General features: G+C 48.0%; 1 protein-coding gene across 1 annotated transcript; it reads left to right on the top strand.

Annotated features, from left to right (window-relative positions):
• The first annotated feature begins 87 nt into the window (after nt 1–87).
• On the top strand, nt 88–15,924 carry AHCY (adenosylhomocysteinase). Its single transcript, XM_006921735.3, has 10 exons — nt 88–241; nt 5,381–5,571; nt 6,670–6,745; nt 8,097–8,246; nt 9,125–9,237; nt 9,696–9,903; nt 9,995–10,082; nt 10,182–10,299; nt 11,125–11,319; nt 15,002–15,924. Exons 1-10 carry the CDS (start codon nt 214–216, stop codon nt 15,131–15,133), a joined length of 1,299 nt encoding a protein of 432 aa, XP_006921797.1. The 5' UTR covers nt 88–213; the 3' UTR covers nt 15,134–15,924.
• Nucleotides 15,925–17,030: the final 1,106 nt, after the last annotated feature.

The raw sequence follows: 17,030 nt of genomic DNA, 5'->3' as shown, positions 1-17,030 counted from the left end.
GATCGAAGTTCGCTCTGGTCCCGCCTTTGTGCGTCCGGCCCCGCCCCCGACGGCTCAGCCCCAGAGGGACTCATGAATATGCAATTAAGAGGAAGGTATTTAAAGGCGCCAGCGACATGCGCAGGTCCCTTCCCAGCGCTGCCCGCCCCGTTCCAGTTCTAGGACCGGCCCCCTTCGCGGGTGTCCATCACTCCGTGCGGTAGCACCGCTAACATGTCGGACAAACTGCCCTACAAAGTCGGTGAGTTCCAGGACGTGCAGCAGGCCTCGTCAGCTCCGAGCCGGCTGGGGGCCTGTCTAGGCGGCGGACGTGGGGCCGACGCAGCGCGCTCGGGACCCCCTTGAATCGCTGGCTCGGCGCGACCCTGGCCGCGCGAGGCCGCATGGGGGTTGGAGTTCTCGCGCCGCTGGGAGAGGGTTGTCGGAGGCGGCGGCGGACTACAAATCCCGGCGAGCCCGGGTGCAGCGGCGCGGACTGTGGGGCAGCCAAGTAGTGGCGTGTTCTGTACTGAGCCGCTGGAGCGGGCGGGTTGCGCGCACCTGGCAGCGGCCTGGGATCGCGGGCACCTCCCGGGACCTACACTAGAGGATCCATATTTTACCTCTTGAGCCTAGACCAGCCCCCTGGTCCCTGGGTGGTCCCAGACAAATGCCCATCCCTCTCTGGGCCTCCTACTGGGAAAGAGAGGGCACATGTGGCTTTTTTCAAAAAAATATACTGTCGGCCCTTCGTGTCCCTGGGTTTCACATCCGTGGTATTTTCTGTCTCTGGTTGGTTTAAGCCCAGTGCAGAGGGCTGACTGTATGCATTGTTCTATGCCATTTTATATGAACGACTTGAACATCCAGGAATTTTGGTATCCGTGAGGAGGTTGGTCCTGGAACCAATCGTCCACAGATACTGAAGGATGACTGAAGTTTGAGGGGATTCAATAGTTATATGCAGATTTTTTACTGCATGGGGGTTATTGCCCCTAACCTCTGTGTTCAAGGGTCAACTGTGGTAATTTAACGATAGTAGCTTATGATGTAGTGGCCAGCGTAGACTGTTGTCCTTGTTTTGTGGGTGATGAAACTGAAGCCCAGAAAGGTTTAAGTCCAGGTCACATAAGCGCAGAGGTGGAATAGAGGTTTGTCATACTGTGGAGAGATTGGTGGGTTAGGTTTGAGGGTATTAGGTTGTGTGGGAGGCGATAAGGCCGCACTTGGAAGTAGGGGAGCTTGGCTGGGTAGGGTTAGAGGGAGGAAGTCCCCATCCAGGAGGGTGTGCATTGCCAGACCTTGCCCATATGTCATCTTTCATCCTCAGGACTCATAGCAAGATTAGGGATGATTATTTCCACTTTACAAATGAAGAAACTGAGGCCCAGAAAGGGTCTTGACATTCTTCTTGGCTTGTCCTGGCACAGGTATTCCTGCAACTTCTTCAAGTCCTGAGCTCCCATGGGACCAAAAGCCCCAGAGCTTAGAGCTCCATTCCCTCCTATGCCCTTGGAGTTGAGGGACCCACAGAAAGCTCTAGGGCCGGCGTAGCTGTTAAGAGGACAGTAGAGTTCTTTTAAGCTAGAATGACAGGTGGTAGTGGAAGGGGTGGAGCTTAGCAGGATAGGACAGAACCCATTGTCCATTACTGCTGTGCCGCTCTCAGGAACCTAGGGAAGGCTTCTGGCTCTAGCCCTCCTGACCACCAGTCCCACCTCTGCCATTGACTGACTGTGAAACCTGGGGCAAACCTTTCTCTGGGCCTTTTCCACATTGCTAAATGCTAGGAGTTTGACTAGGTTCAGACTTGTTTCTTTTTGCCACTCCTGTCCTGTGTCAGCCCCTTTCATGTACTTTCTCTCATTCAGTCCTCACAACAGATATGATTAGTAAACATTTGCTGACTCTGTCAGGGCCTGCTGGGCAATGGACACGCAAAGGATGAGGTGGGACAGATATGCATACAGATAATGTGGTATCGTCTCCATTTTGTAACTGAGGAGATTTGCCCACTTCTGCATGTCCACGGCCACCATCTCAGTTCTGTTCACCCTCCTCACAGGTCTCCCTGGGTATCCTGCTCCACGGGAACATGCAGCAACCAAAGGGGACTTTTCAAAAGACAAACTGGTCATGATACTCCCCTTAACATTCTGTAGGCTTCCCACACTGAGAATAAAATCTTGATTTATCTTACGCCCTCTACTAGAATCACCCTAGTACACTCTGTCTTCCAGTAGGAATATACCAAGTTCTTATCTGTTTCCAGGTTTTTGTTGAGTACCTACTTTTGTATTATTGTTTGCCAGCTCTGTTTCAAGTGCTTGGGGAGGAGACATCCAGGCTAAGAGAACTGCTTGTGTAGAAGCCCTGAGGTGGGAATGAGTTTACTCAAGACTGTAAGGACAGACAGTAAGGAGGTCTATATGATTGAGCAGCAAGTAAAGGGGAGAAGAGGGTGGAGAGGTTGGGGGGAGAAGGGTGGGCAGTCATGGGGGTTAGGATTGATTTTATTTGTGGGTAAGGGGAAGTATTTGGAGGTTTGTTTTTTACTTTAGCAGAAGAGCGGAGGTGAGAGAATTTAAATTTTAAATAACTTCTTCCTCTGACTTCTATGAGGAAATAGTATGTGGAAGCTGGGTGACCAGTGATGAGGCTGCTTCAATGATCCAAGGTGGTGAAATGTGGTTGGATTATTTATATATTTGGGATTTGGAACCAACAATATGCTGACGGGGATTGGAAGGGGATGAAAGGGGAAAAGAGGAATCAAAGTTTGGGGCTGGAGCAGCTAGTCAAATGGGATTTCCTAAAATGGGAAAGCTGGAGGAGTTAACAAATTTGCGGGGAAGGTAGGGAGTCATGGGAGTTCAGATTGGACATAATAGATTCAATTGTGCATCCAAGAAGAGGTGCTGAGTAGGCAATTGGATTATGAGTCTCATGTGCAGGGGAGAAATTGGCCTGGAGATAAATATGTGGGAATTATTGTCTTAGAGAAGGTATTAAAAGGAAAAGGGAGATGATGGAGCCCTGAGGGCTTCCAAACATGAGTCAGTTACAGGAAGAAGAGCCAGGAGGGTAGGAGGAAAACCACAGGACAGGCATAGAAGCCAAGCAAAGAAAGGATTTGAGCAGAAGGGAGTAATTAGTGGGATCGGTGCTGCAGGGAGAAATATGAACACAGATAATTGACTGTTAGATGTGGGGATCGGGCTGGTCTTTGGAGACTTTGAGAAGAGAGCCGTTTCAGTGGATTAGCGAAGTCCTCAAAAAGGTGAGAGGATATGGGATCAGGCGCCACAGAACAGAGACAATGAATGCCTTGTCTGTAGCTATAAATGAGGAGGACTAGTGGATTCTATGGAGAAAAAGTGGCATAGTTCTGAATAGTCAATGAATTGTGAAGTGGACACTTGATGAGGAAAGATGCTAGAGGTTTGGAGAGAGTGAAAAAGGTGAATCAACATGTAATAGGATTGCTGGACTGTTCCTTGAGATTGATGTCTTAAAAAATGAGACCTCTTGGTACAGTTGTGATTTTCCTCCTGCTGGGCTCAGTGGCTTGAGTGCAGTGGAGGGCTGGGTTTAACCAGGGGAGAAATTTTGCCAAGGAGTTCTCAGGGAGACAGAAGAGCAGAATGAACAGTGGAATCTTAAACTGTGGAAGGAAGAAGTTGAGAACACAAAGTGGAGGTGAGGGATAGTGAAAATTGATAGGATTAAGGCTGGGCCGCAGCCTTATTGGAGTTGGGGGTCTAGTGGGAGAGGATTGGAAAGATGGGACATGACCAGAATTGGTTGCTTGAAATATGTATTTCCAAGAGAGTATATCATTGGTGATGGCTTGCCAAGGTGGATGGGGCAAGATAAGGGACTCCTAGTGGGGAGGGTGTGTGTGTTGAGGCAGTGTAGGAGTAGTCTCTCCCATGGGGGAGGAATATTTCATCTCTGAATTGTACAGAAGGAAGCAGACTGACTTAGTCAGTTTTATTATTTGTTGTTATTAAATTCTCTGCCCATCCACTATCCCCTGGGGTGATTGGCAGGATCTAAGCTTCCCTAAAGATAAAAATCACCAGGGGTCTCAGGCTCCATTCTAGACCTATTGAATCTGATTATCCAGGGGAGATTTATAAGCATGCCAGATGACTCTTATCTGGGAAGTATGAAAACACTGACCAAGGGATTGACTTTGGGATGGGCTAGTGTAGCATGGGGGCAGGGAGGGTGAGATTATTAGAAGAGTATTGAGATAGTGAGAGAGCTCATAATAGTCTCCTTTCTTCCTGCTTAAGAATTTGGACAAATTTGAGACATTTGGGGTGGCAGAGGCCAAAATATAACTTCATTACTAATAACTTTGAAGCCAGAAGATGTAGATTAATGTCGAAGTCGAATGATCCTAACTGAACCCCCAAATTAAGCAGTTACCCATCGGTTACAGGCAAGATGGATAGGCCTCTATATGGAAAAACATGCTTCCTATAGGCAGGCTGGCTGCTGCTTGCTTGCAAAAGAAGGGAGAGCCGAACTGAAAATACCCAGTTTATTCCTCCCAAGTTTACTAATTGGACAAGTCACTCCACTTCCTCTGGGGTAGAGAGGCCAAGAGTATTAAATACACAGATGAGTTTCTTCTATGTGGAAAGAAACATCAAGAATAAAGAAGCATTTTTGCATTTTTAAGATCAAGGAATTGTGTCCAAGTTGTTAGATACTATCATTTGAGTGTTAAAGTCACCAAGAGTGATGACTTGGAAGATGAAGAGGTTGATAGGTGGCAGCAGAAGGGGTAGGGGGGTGTATATACAGGCTGATAGCTGTTTTTTAAGGGGGCATTTACCTGTGTTGTAATCTTTTTTTTCCCCCTCTTTAATTCCCTCCCCACCTCCCCGCCACTGCCACCCCTTACTTAAGGGATGTTATCATTTCCCTTAAGAACTAGATCTCTGAAGGCGCGGCGTCTCCTCTCACAGGCTGGTGGTGCAGACCCGGGGTTTTGGGGGGCCTGGTGCACTCACGGGGCCTGGCGCACCCAGGGTATGGTCTGTGGCTCCATCTGGGGCGCGAACCCAGGACCTTCTGCGTGTAAAGCAAACGTGCTAACCACTACACTATGGAGCCACCCCCGTGTTGTAATTTATGTGTACCTGTGTGATTCTTTGATTAAATGTGTTCTCCCACAAGGCTCTAAGCTTTAGTTAAGCAGGAACCATGTTTTTCTTTGTGATTGCCCCAGTTCCATAAATCTTTGTTGAATGAGTGATAAAATGCAGTGACGAAATTGCTCAAACTTAGTGTTTCGAGTCCACATTGGATGAATAAGGAGTGGTGATGCTTCCTGATTGGTGGGATGAGGCCACTCAGGGAACTCCCATCCTTCCTGCCCCTGCAGCTGACATCAGCCTGGCCTCTTGGGGACGCAAGGCCCTGGACATCGCGGAGAATGAGATGCCGGGCCTGATGCGTATGCGGGAGATGTACTCGGCCTCCAAGCCACTGAAGGGCGCACGCATCGCTGGCTGCCTGCACATGACTGTTGAGACGGCTGTCCTCATTGAGACCTTGGTCGCCCTGGGTGCTGAGGTGAGACCTGCAGCTGTTCCGTATAGGGCAGGGAAATTCAATGTGGTGCCCTCTGAGGCCCAGCTGGGGCCCCAGCTTTGTCACAGTGCCATTACTCTTTGTACATATTTTCTTTCTGATGGGAAGATAGCATCTAACAGCCCTCAATTCACATCCTTTGACTGAGGAGCTCTGGTAGGAAAAGCTCAGCCCAGTGTCCTGCTGACTTATTGAAGGACTGGCTTTTTTTGGCCCTTCTAGGGTCCTGTGCCCGCCTTGGGTCAATCATGGCTGCTAGAAAGAGAGCGTGAGTTCAGCCTGGGTCTTGTGTACCAGTGATTGGCAGCTTTTCTAACCTCTCTGGGAGTCTCGAAGCAAGATGATTTCCTAAGAGCGCAGGACAGAGCACCCAAAACCAAGAAAGTAACTAGGGCTCAGTCCTTGGACCTCTTCTTTCTTTTCAACATTCACACTCTTGGTGATATGATATTATGGTTTTAAATACTCTCTATATGGTGATGACTCCCAGATATATGTACTAACCTAGACTTCTCTGCAGATCTCCAGACTTGTATATCCAGCAGCTGATGTGTCATTTCCACTTGGAAATCTAATAGACATATCAGCCTTAACAGGTCCAAACAAACTCATGATTTCTTATCCCCTAGTCTTCCCCACGTGAGCAAAACTCCAGCCTTCCAGGTTCTCTCAGTTCAAGAACCTGGGATCATCCCTGACTTTTCTTTCTCATTCCAACAAGGAACTCTGCAGCAAATCCTGTCAGCCCAGCCTTCAAAATATACTCATCACCTCTGTTGCTGTTGAATTTCTTATCTGAACTCTTAACAATGGCTTCTTCACTTGTCTCCTCATTTCCTTGTGGAAGCTTTTCTCTTCCACACAGCACCAGAGTGATGTTTTAAAACATAAGTTGGGTCTTGTTACCGTTGTTCTGGCTCCCAGTCACTCACCAGGGAGCCCAGCCTATAGTCTAAGCCTGTGGGGCCTAGATCCCAAGCCTCTCACGCTTAGCTCCACAGCTTTTCCTTACCCTTGTCCAGTGACCTTGGTGCTTCTGAGCCATGTGTGACCGCAGCCCTCTCTTGCTGGCTTTTCCAGGTGCAGTGGTCAAGCTGCAACATCTTCTCCACTCAAGACCATGCAGCAGCTGCCATTGCCAAGGCTGGCATTCCAGGTTGGTCTTGCTTACTGCTTGGGAATGTGGAATGCATTTAAGGGGCTCTGCTTCTCCCTGTTGGCTTCACTGACTCCTATTCTACAGTGACAGGCTTCCCAGCAGCAGGGGAGGGGCATCGTGGCCACATAGTCCAAGCCTAGTGACTTATAGGAAAGAGCTGTTTTGTCCCACTGTCATCTGAAATCCTATAGGAGGTACTTATTGTCCCAGCTCAAGTCATGTGATCAGGAAGGGTGGGATCTTACGATTGGGAACCACAGGGTGTAGAAGAGGGGGGAAGTTGCTTAAAGAAAGGATAGGGGTCTGTTTCCAAAAGAATTGGGGAGGGATGCTGAGCCTAGAGGTCTGTTCCCTAGGGTCTGATGGTCTCGGGGGCTGGGGAAGGACCAGGAGAAGAGGAGAAAGACTTTCATAAGCTGGAGAAACTGGCACATGTCTGCCTGGAGAGGGGAGTGGTTAGCTCTGATGGTGATTAAGTAGGACATTCATGAGTCCTAACCAGGTGGAGGGGAAAGGGTCAGGAGGACCCCTCTAGAGACTGACCAGGCTGGATAGACATGTCTCTCACTTCTTAGCCTTAGTTGGGCTTCACGATCCTTTTCTGAGAAAGTCTTTGTTTTCAAGACCATTATCTGCCTGAGTTAGGGGGAGGGGCAGCATGCCCTGCTTGGTGGATGTCCTTTGCTCACAGGAGGTTCATGAGAACCCCACACATATGTCCCAGTAATACCCTATGATGGAGGAGCCTGGACTGGCAGTAATGTCTGGCACTAAGAAAGTGCTCTGTATATAGTAGCTGCTTTTAGTAGTTTTTTGGCCAGATTTTTCCTGAGATCACCCATCACAGAGACCGCTGGGCCCTCATGTCCTTTCAGTGCAGAACCAACCTTGGATCTTGCTTTGTGGGTCCACCTGGATGTGGCTCTTTGCCCCTGCAGCAGTAGGTATTATGGGTGGGAGCCTGGTCACTGTGGGTCGATGCCTAGTCCTTAGGGCCCCGACAGAGGGAGTGGGAAAGTAATTATTTTCATTTACCTATATCTGGGTGATTCTATGTGGCCTCTGTCTCATTTAATCCATACTATTGTGAGCCCTAATTACAGGTGAGGAAACAGGCTCAGAAAGGTGAAGTGATTTGCCCAGTCACAGCTGGCAAGTGCAGAGCCAGGACTTGAACTCAGATCTCCCTGGTTCCAGGTTGTGTTCTTATCACTGCTGAGTCCTTAGAGGTGCTAGAGGTGACTGGGGATGGGAATTAGGAGGGAGGTAGAATTTGGCTCTGCCTAGGTACTTCCTAAAGCAGGTGCCAGTGGGGAGGGCAGGCCCTGATGTGCCACTCACCCTTCAGTGTATGCCTGGAAGGGTGAAACAGATGAGGAATACCTGTGGTGCATTGAGCAGACACTGTACTTCAAGGACGGGCCCCTCAACATGATTCTGGATGATGGCGGTGACCTCACCAACCTCATCCACACCAAGTACCCAAAGCTCCTGTCGGGTGAGTAAGGCAGGTGGATGGGCTGGGTGGTGGAGGTCTAGAAGGGGCCTGCTTATCCAGGTGAAAGCAGTAGGCCTGGCAGGATTCCCAACACCTTAAGTAGCAGATTCGGTGGAAAATGGGAGGACAGCAGGCTCCTGCAGGTGTTCTGGGACCTGGCTTCCTGACTTTTGATTGTGTGGGGCTTGCGTGGCTGGGGGAGGCCTTGCTGAGATGACAGTCTAAGAGCAAGCATAAGCCAGGGCTGGGAATGAGTTAGCTTTGTTAAAAGCAGGGCAGAAAGGAAAGCTAGGGAGAGAGATGGGCAGTGAGTGCAAAGGCCCTAAGGCAGGAAAGGATGTCTCTTTAGGAAATGGAAAGGAAGCTAACATGGCAGCTTCTTTCACTGGAAGAGTATTACAGAATGGGGCTGGAGCTTTATTAAAGGCCAGATGTGTGAGGACTTAATAAGCCAAGAGAAAAGAATTTGACTTGATCTTGAGAGCAAGGGGAAGTAATTGGAAAGTTTTAAAAAGATTTCTCTGAAAACATACGTGTTAAAAATGCCTGCTGTGTGGAGGGTGGATTGTGGCTGGGAGGTCAGGCAAGAGATGATGGTGGCAGGGACAGGGGTGATGCCAGTGGGAATGGAGAGTTTGGGCGTGCTTGGGAAGTAGAATCACTAGGCCTGGTAATAGTGGTGACTCCTCCCTCATGCTAGCCTGTTTGGTTGAGTGGACTGTGGTATCAGTCATAGAGTTGAGAACCCAGAAAGAGGAGTGGCTTTAGGGGGCAAGGATGAATTTGAGTGAGTTCAGATGTAGGCTCATCCCAGACCCCTGCCCCTGCCTGGGCAGCTCCTTCCTGGCCTGAGGCTCATCCCCTTCCCTCTTGTTCAGGCATCCGAGGCATCTCCGAGGAGACCACAACAGGGGTCCACAACCTATATAAGATGATGGCCAATGGGATCCTGAAGGTTCCTGCCATCAATGTCAATGACTCTGTCACCAAGGTGAGCCCATTGTACTGTAACGCTCTAGCTGTTGGCTCCTGGGGCACTCAGGAGTAGGGCCTTGAAGAAAGGCCCCAGAGAGGGTCAGAGGCTAGTGACTTGAAGCCCTCATTTGAATGGGGGAAGGAGGATGTATACTACGGGTAATGAGTGTGTTAAAGAGGGAAAGAACAACACAGCCTCAGAGCTGGGCATGAAGAGCTTTAAAGTGAAGCAGATTCTTTGACTGGGCAGTCTATCCTAGTAATTGATCCTTAAGAAGCCTGGACCGGCAGAGAAAGGCTAGGAGGAAGGTCTTGGGGCTGATCAGGGCAAGAGGCATATGAGGATGTTAGCTGGTGGGGAGAAGTCACAGGAGGTGATAAGTTCAAGGCCCACCAGGCCGAGTTGCTGAGAGTGGGTCTGAGGCCCTAGGGCCTTGCCTGCCCCCAGCACCCCCTTGTCCCCTCTTCTTTCAGAGCAAGTTTGACAACCTCTATGGCTGCCGGGAGTCCCTCATAGATGGCATCAAGCGGGCCACAGATGTGATGATTGCGGGCAAAGTGGCAGTAGTAGCAGGCTATGGTGATGTGGGCAAGGGCTGTGCCCAAGCCCTGAGGGGTTTTGGGGCCCGAGTCATCATCACCGAGATTGACCCCATCAACGCACTGCAGGCTGCCATGGAGGGTACGAGAGGGTGAGGGTTGGCTGTTAGCCACTGGGGCTAGAGGAGAGGCAAGGCCACCCTGGGTGACCCACAGCCACTGTCTCTGCACAGGCTATGAGGTGACTACCATGGATGAGGCCTGTCAGGAGGGCAACATCTTTGTCACCACCACAGGCTGTATCGACATCATCCTTGGCCGGTAGGTACCAAGTGGGGGGTCCTGGGGAGCAAAGGAAGGGGCAGGCTTGGGGCTGCTCTTTGTCTCTGATGACCTCCCATGGGTTTGGGCTCCCCATAGGCACTTTGAGCAGATGAAAGATGATGCCATCGTGTGTAACATTGGACACTTTGACGTAGAGATTGATGTCAAGTGGTTGAATGAGAACGCTGTGGAGAAGGTGAACATCAAGCCCCAGGTGAGATGCCCCAGCCCTACCAGCAGGGTGAGCAGAGAGAGATCTGAAGGGGACATGCTCATGGGCTTGCTAGCCAATGGAGGGCCAGAGGAGGAGGCTCTGGCAACCTGGGCAGCAGGATGGGGAAGAAGAAGGCCTGGTTTCAGGGCCACTTAAATCAGAATCTTGGAGCGAGGCCAAGCATTTTAAAGGTCCCAAGATTCTGATGTGCAGCCAAGCTTGAGCGCCACTGCATTTAATTAACTTTTACTAAGCATGATGATCGAGAACATGGGATCTGTCCTCAGACTGTCCAGGGTCAGATTGCAGCCACTTTTTAGTGTGTGGCTCTGGACAAATGACTTAACCCTTTAAACTTCAGTTTCTTTATCTGTGAAATGGAGTTAATAGTAGTTCTTAAATCATAGGGTTGTTATTAGTTATATGTCATATATATATAGTTATATGTATGTAATTTTGTATATAAGCTTAACCTAGAGTATATGGCAATAATAATAATAATAAGTAACGACATTAGCTAATACTTACTGAGTACTTAGTTTGTGCCAAGCCATGTGTCAAGTGCTTTATATGTTTCAGCTCATTAAATTCTCATAGCACATCTGTGAGCTCTGCAGCTCAGAGTTGCTTGGTAAATATTGACTATTGTTATTAATCATTTGTGCCAGGCCCTGTGATGGAGGTTTTCTAGGGCAATGCAGGCTCTTCACAGATACTGTTAGAGGCAGGAAGGACTGCTGAACATGAGGGGAGGTACAGTGAGGCAGAGGTGGACAATGGGAGCATTGCCTCACCAGCCCTCACTGTTGTTCTGCCCACCTGCAGGTGGACCGCTACTGGCTGAAGAATGGGCGCCGCATCATCTTGCTGGCTGAGGGCCGGCTAGTCAACCTGGGCTGCGCAATGGGCCACCCTAGCTTTGTGATGAGCAACTCCTTCACCAACCAGGTGCTGGCGCAGATTGAACTGTGGACCCATCCCGACAAATACCCCATTGGGGTCCACTTTCTGCCCAAGAAGGTGAATTCCCACCTCTACCCCAGGCCATTTGTCCAACGCATGGCTCACTACACAGGGCTTGCCAGAGTTTATAAAGTACTCACCTCTCTCCTGTCTTAGAGGTCCTCCCAGGGTCTTCCACAGGGCAGAAATCATCCTCTTCATTTAATAGATGAGGAAAGTCAGGCCAAAGTAGGAGATGGCAGGGTGGCAGGATCCCAGAGTGGAAGGGCTGGGTGGGGAGAACAGCATGGGCTTTGTCGTGAGACACACCCAGGTTTAAGTCTCACCCTACCACTCAGAGGCTGTGTAACTGGGGCAAGTTACTTAACTTCTCTGTGCCTCCATTTCCTCATCTATAACCTAAAGGTAATAGTGCCTCCTTTAAGGATCGTGAGGATTTCTTTTGAGCAGAGGTCACAAACCCACATGCCCACAGGGATTGGGCAAGTAAATGAGTAGACTGGATTGAGTGGAAACTGACCAAAGAGCACATGCCCTAGTTGAAGGAATTGGCTACCTGTCATCAACCTGGAACCTAGAGCTCTTGACATTTCAAGAGAAGCCAGATACCAAGATCTTTGTATGAAATATTCAATTTTTAAATATAGGCAACTTGTTGTAATTTTAAATAATAACCAGGTGGGTCAACTTGGATGTGTCTATAAGCCGAATGCAGTGTATGGGCTGCAGGATTGTGGCTTTGGAATGAGACGATGCCACTAACACATTGAGTAGAGCACCTGACATGCTATGAGTGTGGTCAGGGTAACCATGACAATGAGGTCTTCTGACGTCAACCCAGTGCTCATCCTAATACCCCATGCACCAGGGGTCAGAATTGCTATATTTTAGTCCTGGCATTTTTTTGCTAGGGTCATGGATTAACTGTAATTTTAAATAATAACCAGGTGGGTCAACTTGGACGTGGCTTTGCCACTTAACCTGTCTGGGCCTCAGTTTCCCTATCAGCCAAATGGTAAGAGTAGCTTTTGCTCTTATACCATTTGGCTACTGGAAAGGTTATGATGGAGTCTCCTTAATCACTCCTCCCACGCCTTGAAAGGCTGGTTCTGCCAACTAAAATAGGAAGAGGCTCCAGTGTCCTCTCAAGGCCGGCCAACTTGGTTCCCCCTAGTCTGCCTTGGGCACTGTCTTGCTGGACCAGATGTTTCACTCATAAGGGCCTCAAGGGTTATCCTGTTCTGTACAGCCTGCCGGGTCCCTCGCCTTATTGTGGAGTTTTAAAAGTCTCATTTGACCTCTATCTGATCCCAATTAGAGGAAATATGGCTATGAATGTGGTGAGAATTGGGTAGGCCACCTAAAATAGGAAGAGGCGCCAGTGTCCTCTCAAGGCCGGCCAACTCTGTTCCCCCTAGTCTGCCTTGGGCACTGTCTTGCTGGACCAGATGTTTCACTCATAAGGGCCTCAAGGGTTATCCTGTTCTGTACAGCCTGCCGGTCCCTCGCCTTATTCTGGAGTTTTAAAAGTCTCATTTGACCTCTGTCTGATCCCAATTAGAGGAAATATGGCTATGAATATGGTGAGAATTGGGTAGGCCTTTGACATGAGGCCAGAGTTGGAAGTAAAAATGCAAAGATCTCATCTCCCACCCCAGCACCTGGCCCCATCCTTACGTCCTTCCTTATCACTGCCAAAACATAGATTAGGGACAGGACATCCTTGACTTCACATGCCATGTGTGGGTAAGGGATTAGATACCTTGGTTAACAAGGCCAGAGAGAGCAGCCACTGTTTATTAAGGCATCTACTTGTACTAGGGCCTCTGAATATCACTGATCTTTGTAAAAGCCAGGAGAGATCCATCTTACAAATGAGGAAACTAAGGTTCAGAGATTGACTTGCTCCCACAACTGTCAATTATTGGGCCAAGCGTAGAACCTAGCTGTCTGTCCAAGTTGTTAACCATTATTACACACTGCCTTCTAGATGTGGGTTCAGGGAGAAGGAAGAAGTAGGTTCAGGGCTAGGCCAGGGCAAATGAAGGAAGGATTCAATAGGTGCTCTGGGAGTTGGAGAACTTCATTCTGCTTCCAGAACTGACATGGACTTGGGCTAGGCTCTGCTCACACTTTTGCCTGTCTCTCTCCAGTTTCTTCACTGGTTAAACGGAATAAACCCTGCCCTCCTTAGGGGTATTTGTGAGGCTCTAATGAGACAATGGATGTGAAACCACTTGGGAGTGTAAAGCTCTCTGGGCTTGGGTAAAGAGAGGTCCCACATAGAGCTACAGGCTGAGAAAATGAGACCCCTCCTCCCACTCAGAGTTGACCTTTCTCTAAGTGTAACCACTTACCTTTGTTTTCAGGTCCCTTTTATACATTTCAGACTGGTCAGATTTAGAAATTGGCCTTATTTAATCTCAGCCTCTGTTCTTGGTTTCTGTTTTCTCTCTTCAAAGTTGCCTTCGAGGCCATAAGTTGGGATGCTTGAGACAAGTTTTGGGGCTTTGGAGCCAGATGAACCTGAGTTCAAATCCTAGCTATGTCAATAACTAGCTGTATGACCTTGGGCAAGTCATTTCATCTTTCTGAGTTGTGATTTCTACATTTGTAAAAGGAGGATGGCAAGTTTTTATTAGTCAAGGATCCTTTTGGTAGCAAGTGGTGGAAACTTGGTTTAAACTGGTGTATTATCTGTTGCTATATAACAGTTTAACTCCAAAACTTACTGGCTTAAAATGATAAACATTTATTATTTCAGTTTTTGTGGGTCAGGAATTTGAGGGCCCCTTAGCAAGGAGGTCCTTCATTAGGTTGCATTCAAGATGTCAGCCAGGGCTGCAGTCATCTGAAGGCTAGACTGAGGCTGGAAGATACACTTCTCATCACTGTTGGCAAGAGGTCTGTTCCTTCTTGCCACATGGGTATCTCCATAGGCTACTTAATCGTCCTCATGAGATGGCAACTGGCCTTTCCCCAGAGTGAGTGATCCAGCGGGGAGAGCAAAGGAGGTAGCTACAGTGTCTTTTAGGATCTACTCTTTAAGTCACACACCATCACTTCTGCTTTATTCTGTTCATTAGAAGTGAATCACTCAAGGGGTGAGGAATTAGGCTTCACTTCTTGAAGGAAGGAATATTATGAATATGTAGACAAAGAATTTAAGGACAAATTAAAACAACCATAACCAGTTTAATCTAAAAAGGAACTCTATTGGCTATATAATTGGAAGAGTCTAAGATTCAGACAATGGATCCAAGGATTCAGTGTAATTAGAGCTGTCTTCCTCTGTCTCTTGGCTCTTTTTTTCCTCTACATTCACTTATCAAACAGACTTGCCACTAGTAAGCTGAGACTGATACCCTCCTTGTTTATGAATCCCAGTGGAATTGGAGAGACCCTGTCTCGGAAAATATGTCATGTCCACAGATGAATTCCAGAGAATCATTTTGGTTAGCTACTTGGGTTAGTAGAGGGTGAGAAAGAAGATGTAATTGATGGTCCCCGCAGGGCTACTTGGAGGGGAGGATGTAGCATTGTTTCCTCTTGAGGAAGGGGAGCTGGGCAGTCAAAAACAGCTTATCCACTGAGGGGATATGCATAGAATGAAATAACATGCATAACACGTATGGCAGATACCCCAAAGGAACAGTTCTTGGTTCTCTTGGGAGCTGGATGCAGGTAAGGAGTCCTAGAGGATGGCACTGATTCCAGTTCTTCCTGTGTTTCTCCCCAGCTGGATGAAGCAGTAGCTGAAGCCCACCTGGGTAAGCTGAACGTGAAGCTGACCAAACTGACTGAGAAGCAGGCCCAGTACTTGGGCATGTCCCGTGATGGCCCCTTCAAGCCAGATCACTACCGCTACTGAGAACCAGGCCTGCTGCCCTTTCTGCCTTTCAGCTGCTGTCTTTGTCCAGGTCCTACCTCTCCCCTCAGAGCAAATGGCGCCAACTTTGAGAATGGTTTGTTAATGTCCCCCATTGACTTCCTGGGGCCGGTTACTCAGTCTTTGGCCCCTGCTGCATCCCTCATACTGTTCCAAGTGTGGCAGGGTGAATTGAGAAGTCCCCTCCTCAAGCCTGGTCACAGTGCAGGTACATGGGAGATACCCACAGGGAACCATGAGCTCAGGGGTTTTGGAATTGCTCAGTCAGTCCTTTAGGCTAGAAGTTGGCAGTAGTGGTCACAAAGGCCATGCACTTTCCCATCTAGGCTCTAACCTTGCCTATGGATGTTAAACCCATGTTCTTGGTTTGCAGGTTCACTGGTTCCTCAGCCCATGACAGATAAGAAGGAGCTGTATCAATGGGCAGGGACGAACTGTTGGAGTTTGAATGCTCCTGAGAGCCTGGCTTTAGTGCTGGGCGTTCTCTTAAACCTCAGAACAATGAGGTTGGTACTTTCGGTCCCTATTTTACAGGGGTTATAGAATATACTGTTAAGGGACAGCCAAGGAAGGACAAGAGAAGTGACAGCTGGAGGTTGAGAGAGGCCAAAGAATCTTAAAAGCAGACATGGCTCTGCTACCGCTTTGTAACATGATGGTTCCTATGACAACCCTGGATCAAAAAAATTAATTTGGTTTAAAATGTTTATATAATGTTTATAATGTTAAAAAAGAGAAGGAAAGTAGATAAATAAATAAAAATTTTGGTGCCTAAAAGAATTTTCAGCTTTTATTATATAATCTACTGCCAACAGTGTATGGCATGAACAAGGAGTAATAGACAAGGGGTTGTCCACAGTGTGAGGTCATAAGGACTGCAGGCAAACCCTTGGGCTTGCAAGGATGGGTAAAGTGAAGAGAACTCTTATCTCTTCAGGTGCATCTCTTGTAAATAGTTTGTTGTTGTTGTTGTTTTAACCCAATCTAAGATGGTCATTTAATAGGTAAATTTAACCCTTTTATATTTATTGTAATCCCTGCTCATATTTATTCCCTCTATTTTTTTGTTTCTTTTTCTCCCCATTGCCACGTTGGATTGATCCAGTGCTCCTTGGGGAACTATTTATTGAACATTGAACACCTCCTGGGTGTGAGGGGCTTTGTAGTTGATTTTCTTTATTCACACAAGTTTAGTAATATTATCCTAATTTTATAGATGAGAATAGAGACTCAGAGAGGTTAAGTGTTTTTCCTAAAGTCACACAGTTTATAAGAGGCCTCATCATGAATCAAATCACAGAAAGCTGAGTGGGAAGTTGGCCTCCCTCCATTTGCCTAAATGGTCATTCACTAAATCTCTGTTCTACTTTTGGAAACCAAAGCAAAATGAGAACCCTCCTGGGAACTATAACTGGAAACTATTCTAAGTGTTATCCAATGGATGGAAGGCATAATGGGGATTCTGGGATGTTTGAGACCTGACCTCAGCCTGTTGGGATCTCAAGCTCAAAGAAGAAGGCAGACACACAAACAGCTTTGCCACCTCCTGGCACTTCCCTTTCTCTGCCCAGCTTTAGAGTTCGGTGCCTGGCAGCAGTAGGAGAAAGGCATTGAGGAAGCGTGGTGCTTGAAATGGATTTTGAAATAACCGAAGATTTTTAACGGAAGGAATTGAAGGCAAGGGCATTCCAGGCAGCGGAACAGCTTAAGCAAGAGCGAATGAGGGAGCAGTGGGGTAGGGAAGAGTTGTTTGGCTGTAGCATAAGGGGAGTTATGAGATACAGGGCTAGAAAGGTGGCCGGGGGGACAGGAAGGAGAGGACTTGGACATCAAGATAAGACCTTGATGGTTTTAATCCTTGAGCTGTACAGACTCCTGG

Source organism: Pteropus alecto, unplaced genomic scaffold (assembly GCF_000325575.1).
Source record: "Pteropus alecto unplaced genomic scaffold, ASM32557v1 scaffold45, whole genome shotgun sequence".
Lineage (NCBI taxonomy): Eukaryota > Metazoa > Chordata > Mammalia > Chiroptera > Pteropodidae > Pteropus > Pteropus alecto.
The sequence above is the reverse complement of the archived record's forward strand: the minus strand, read 5'-3'. Positions and strand labels throughout refer to the sequence as shown.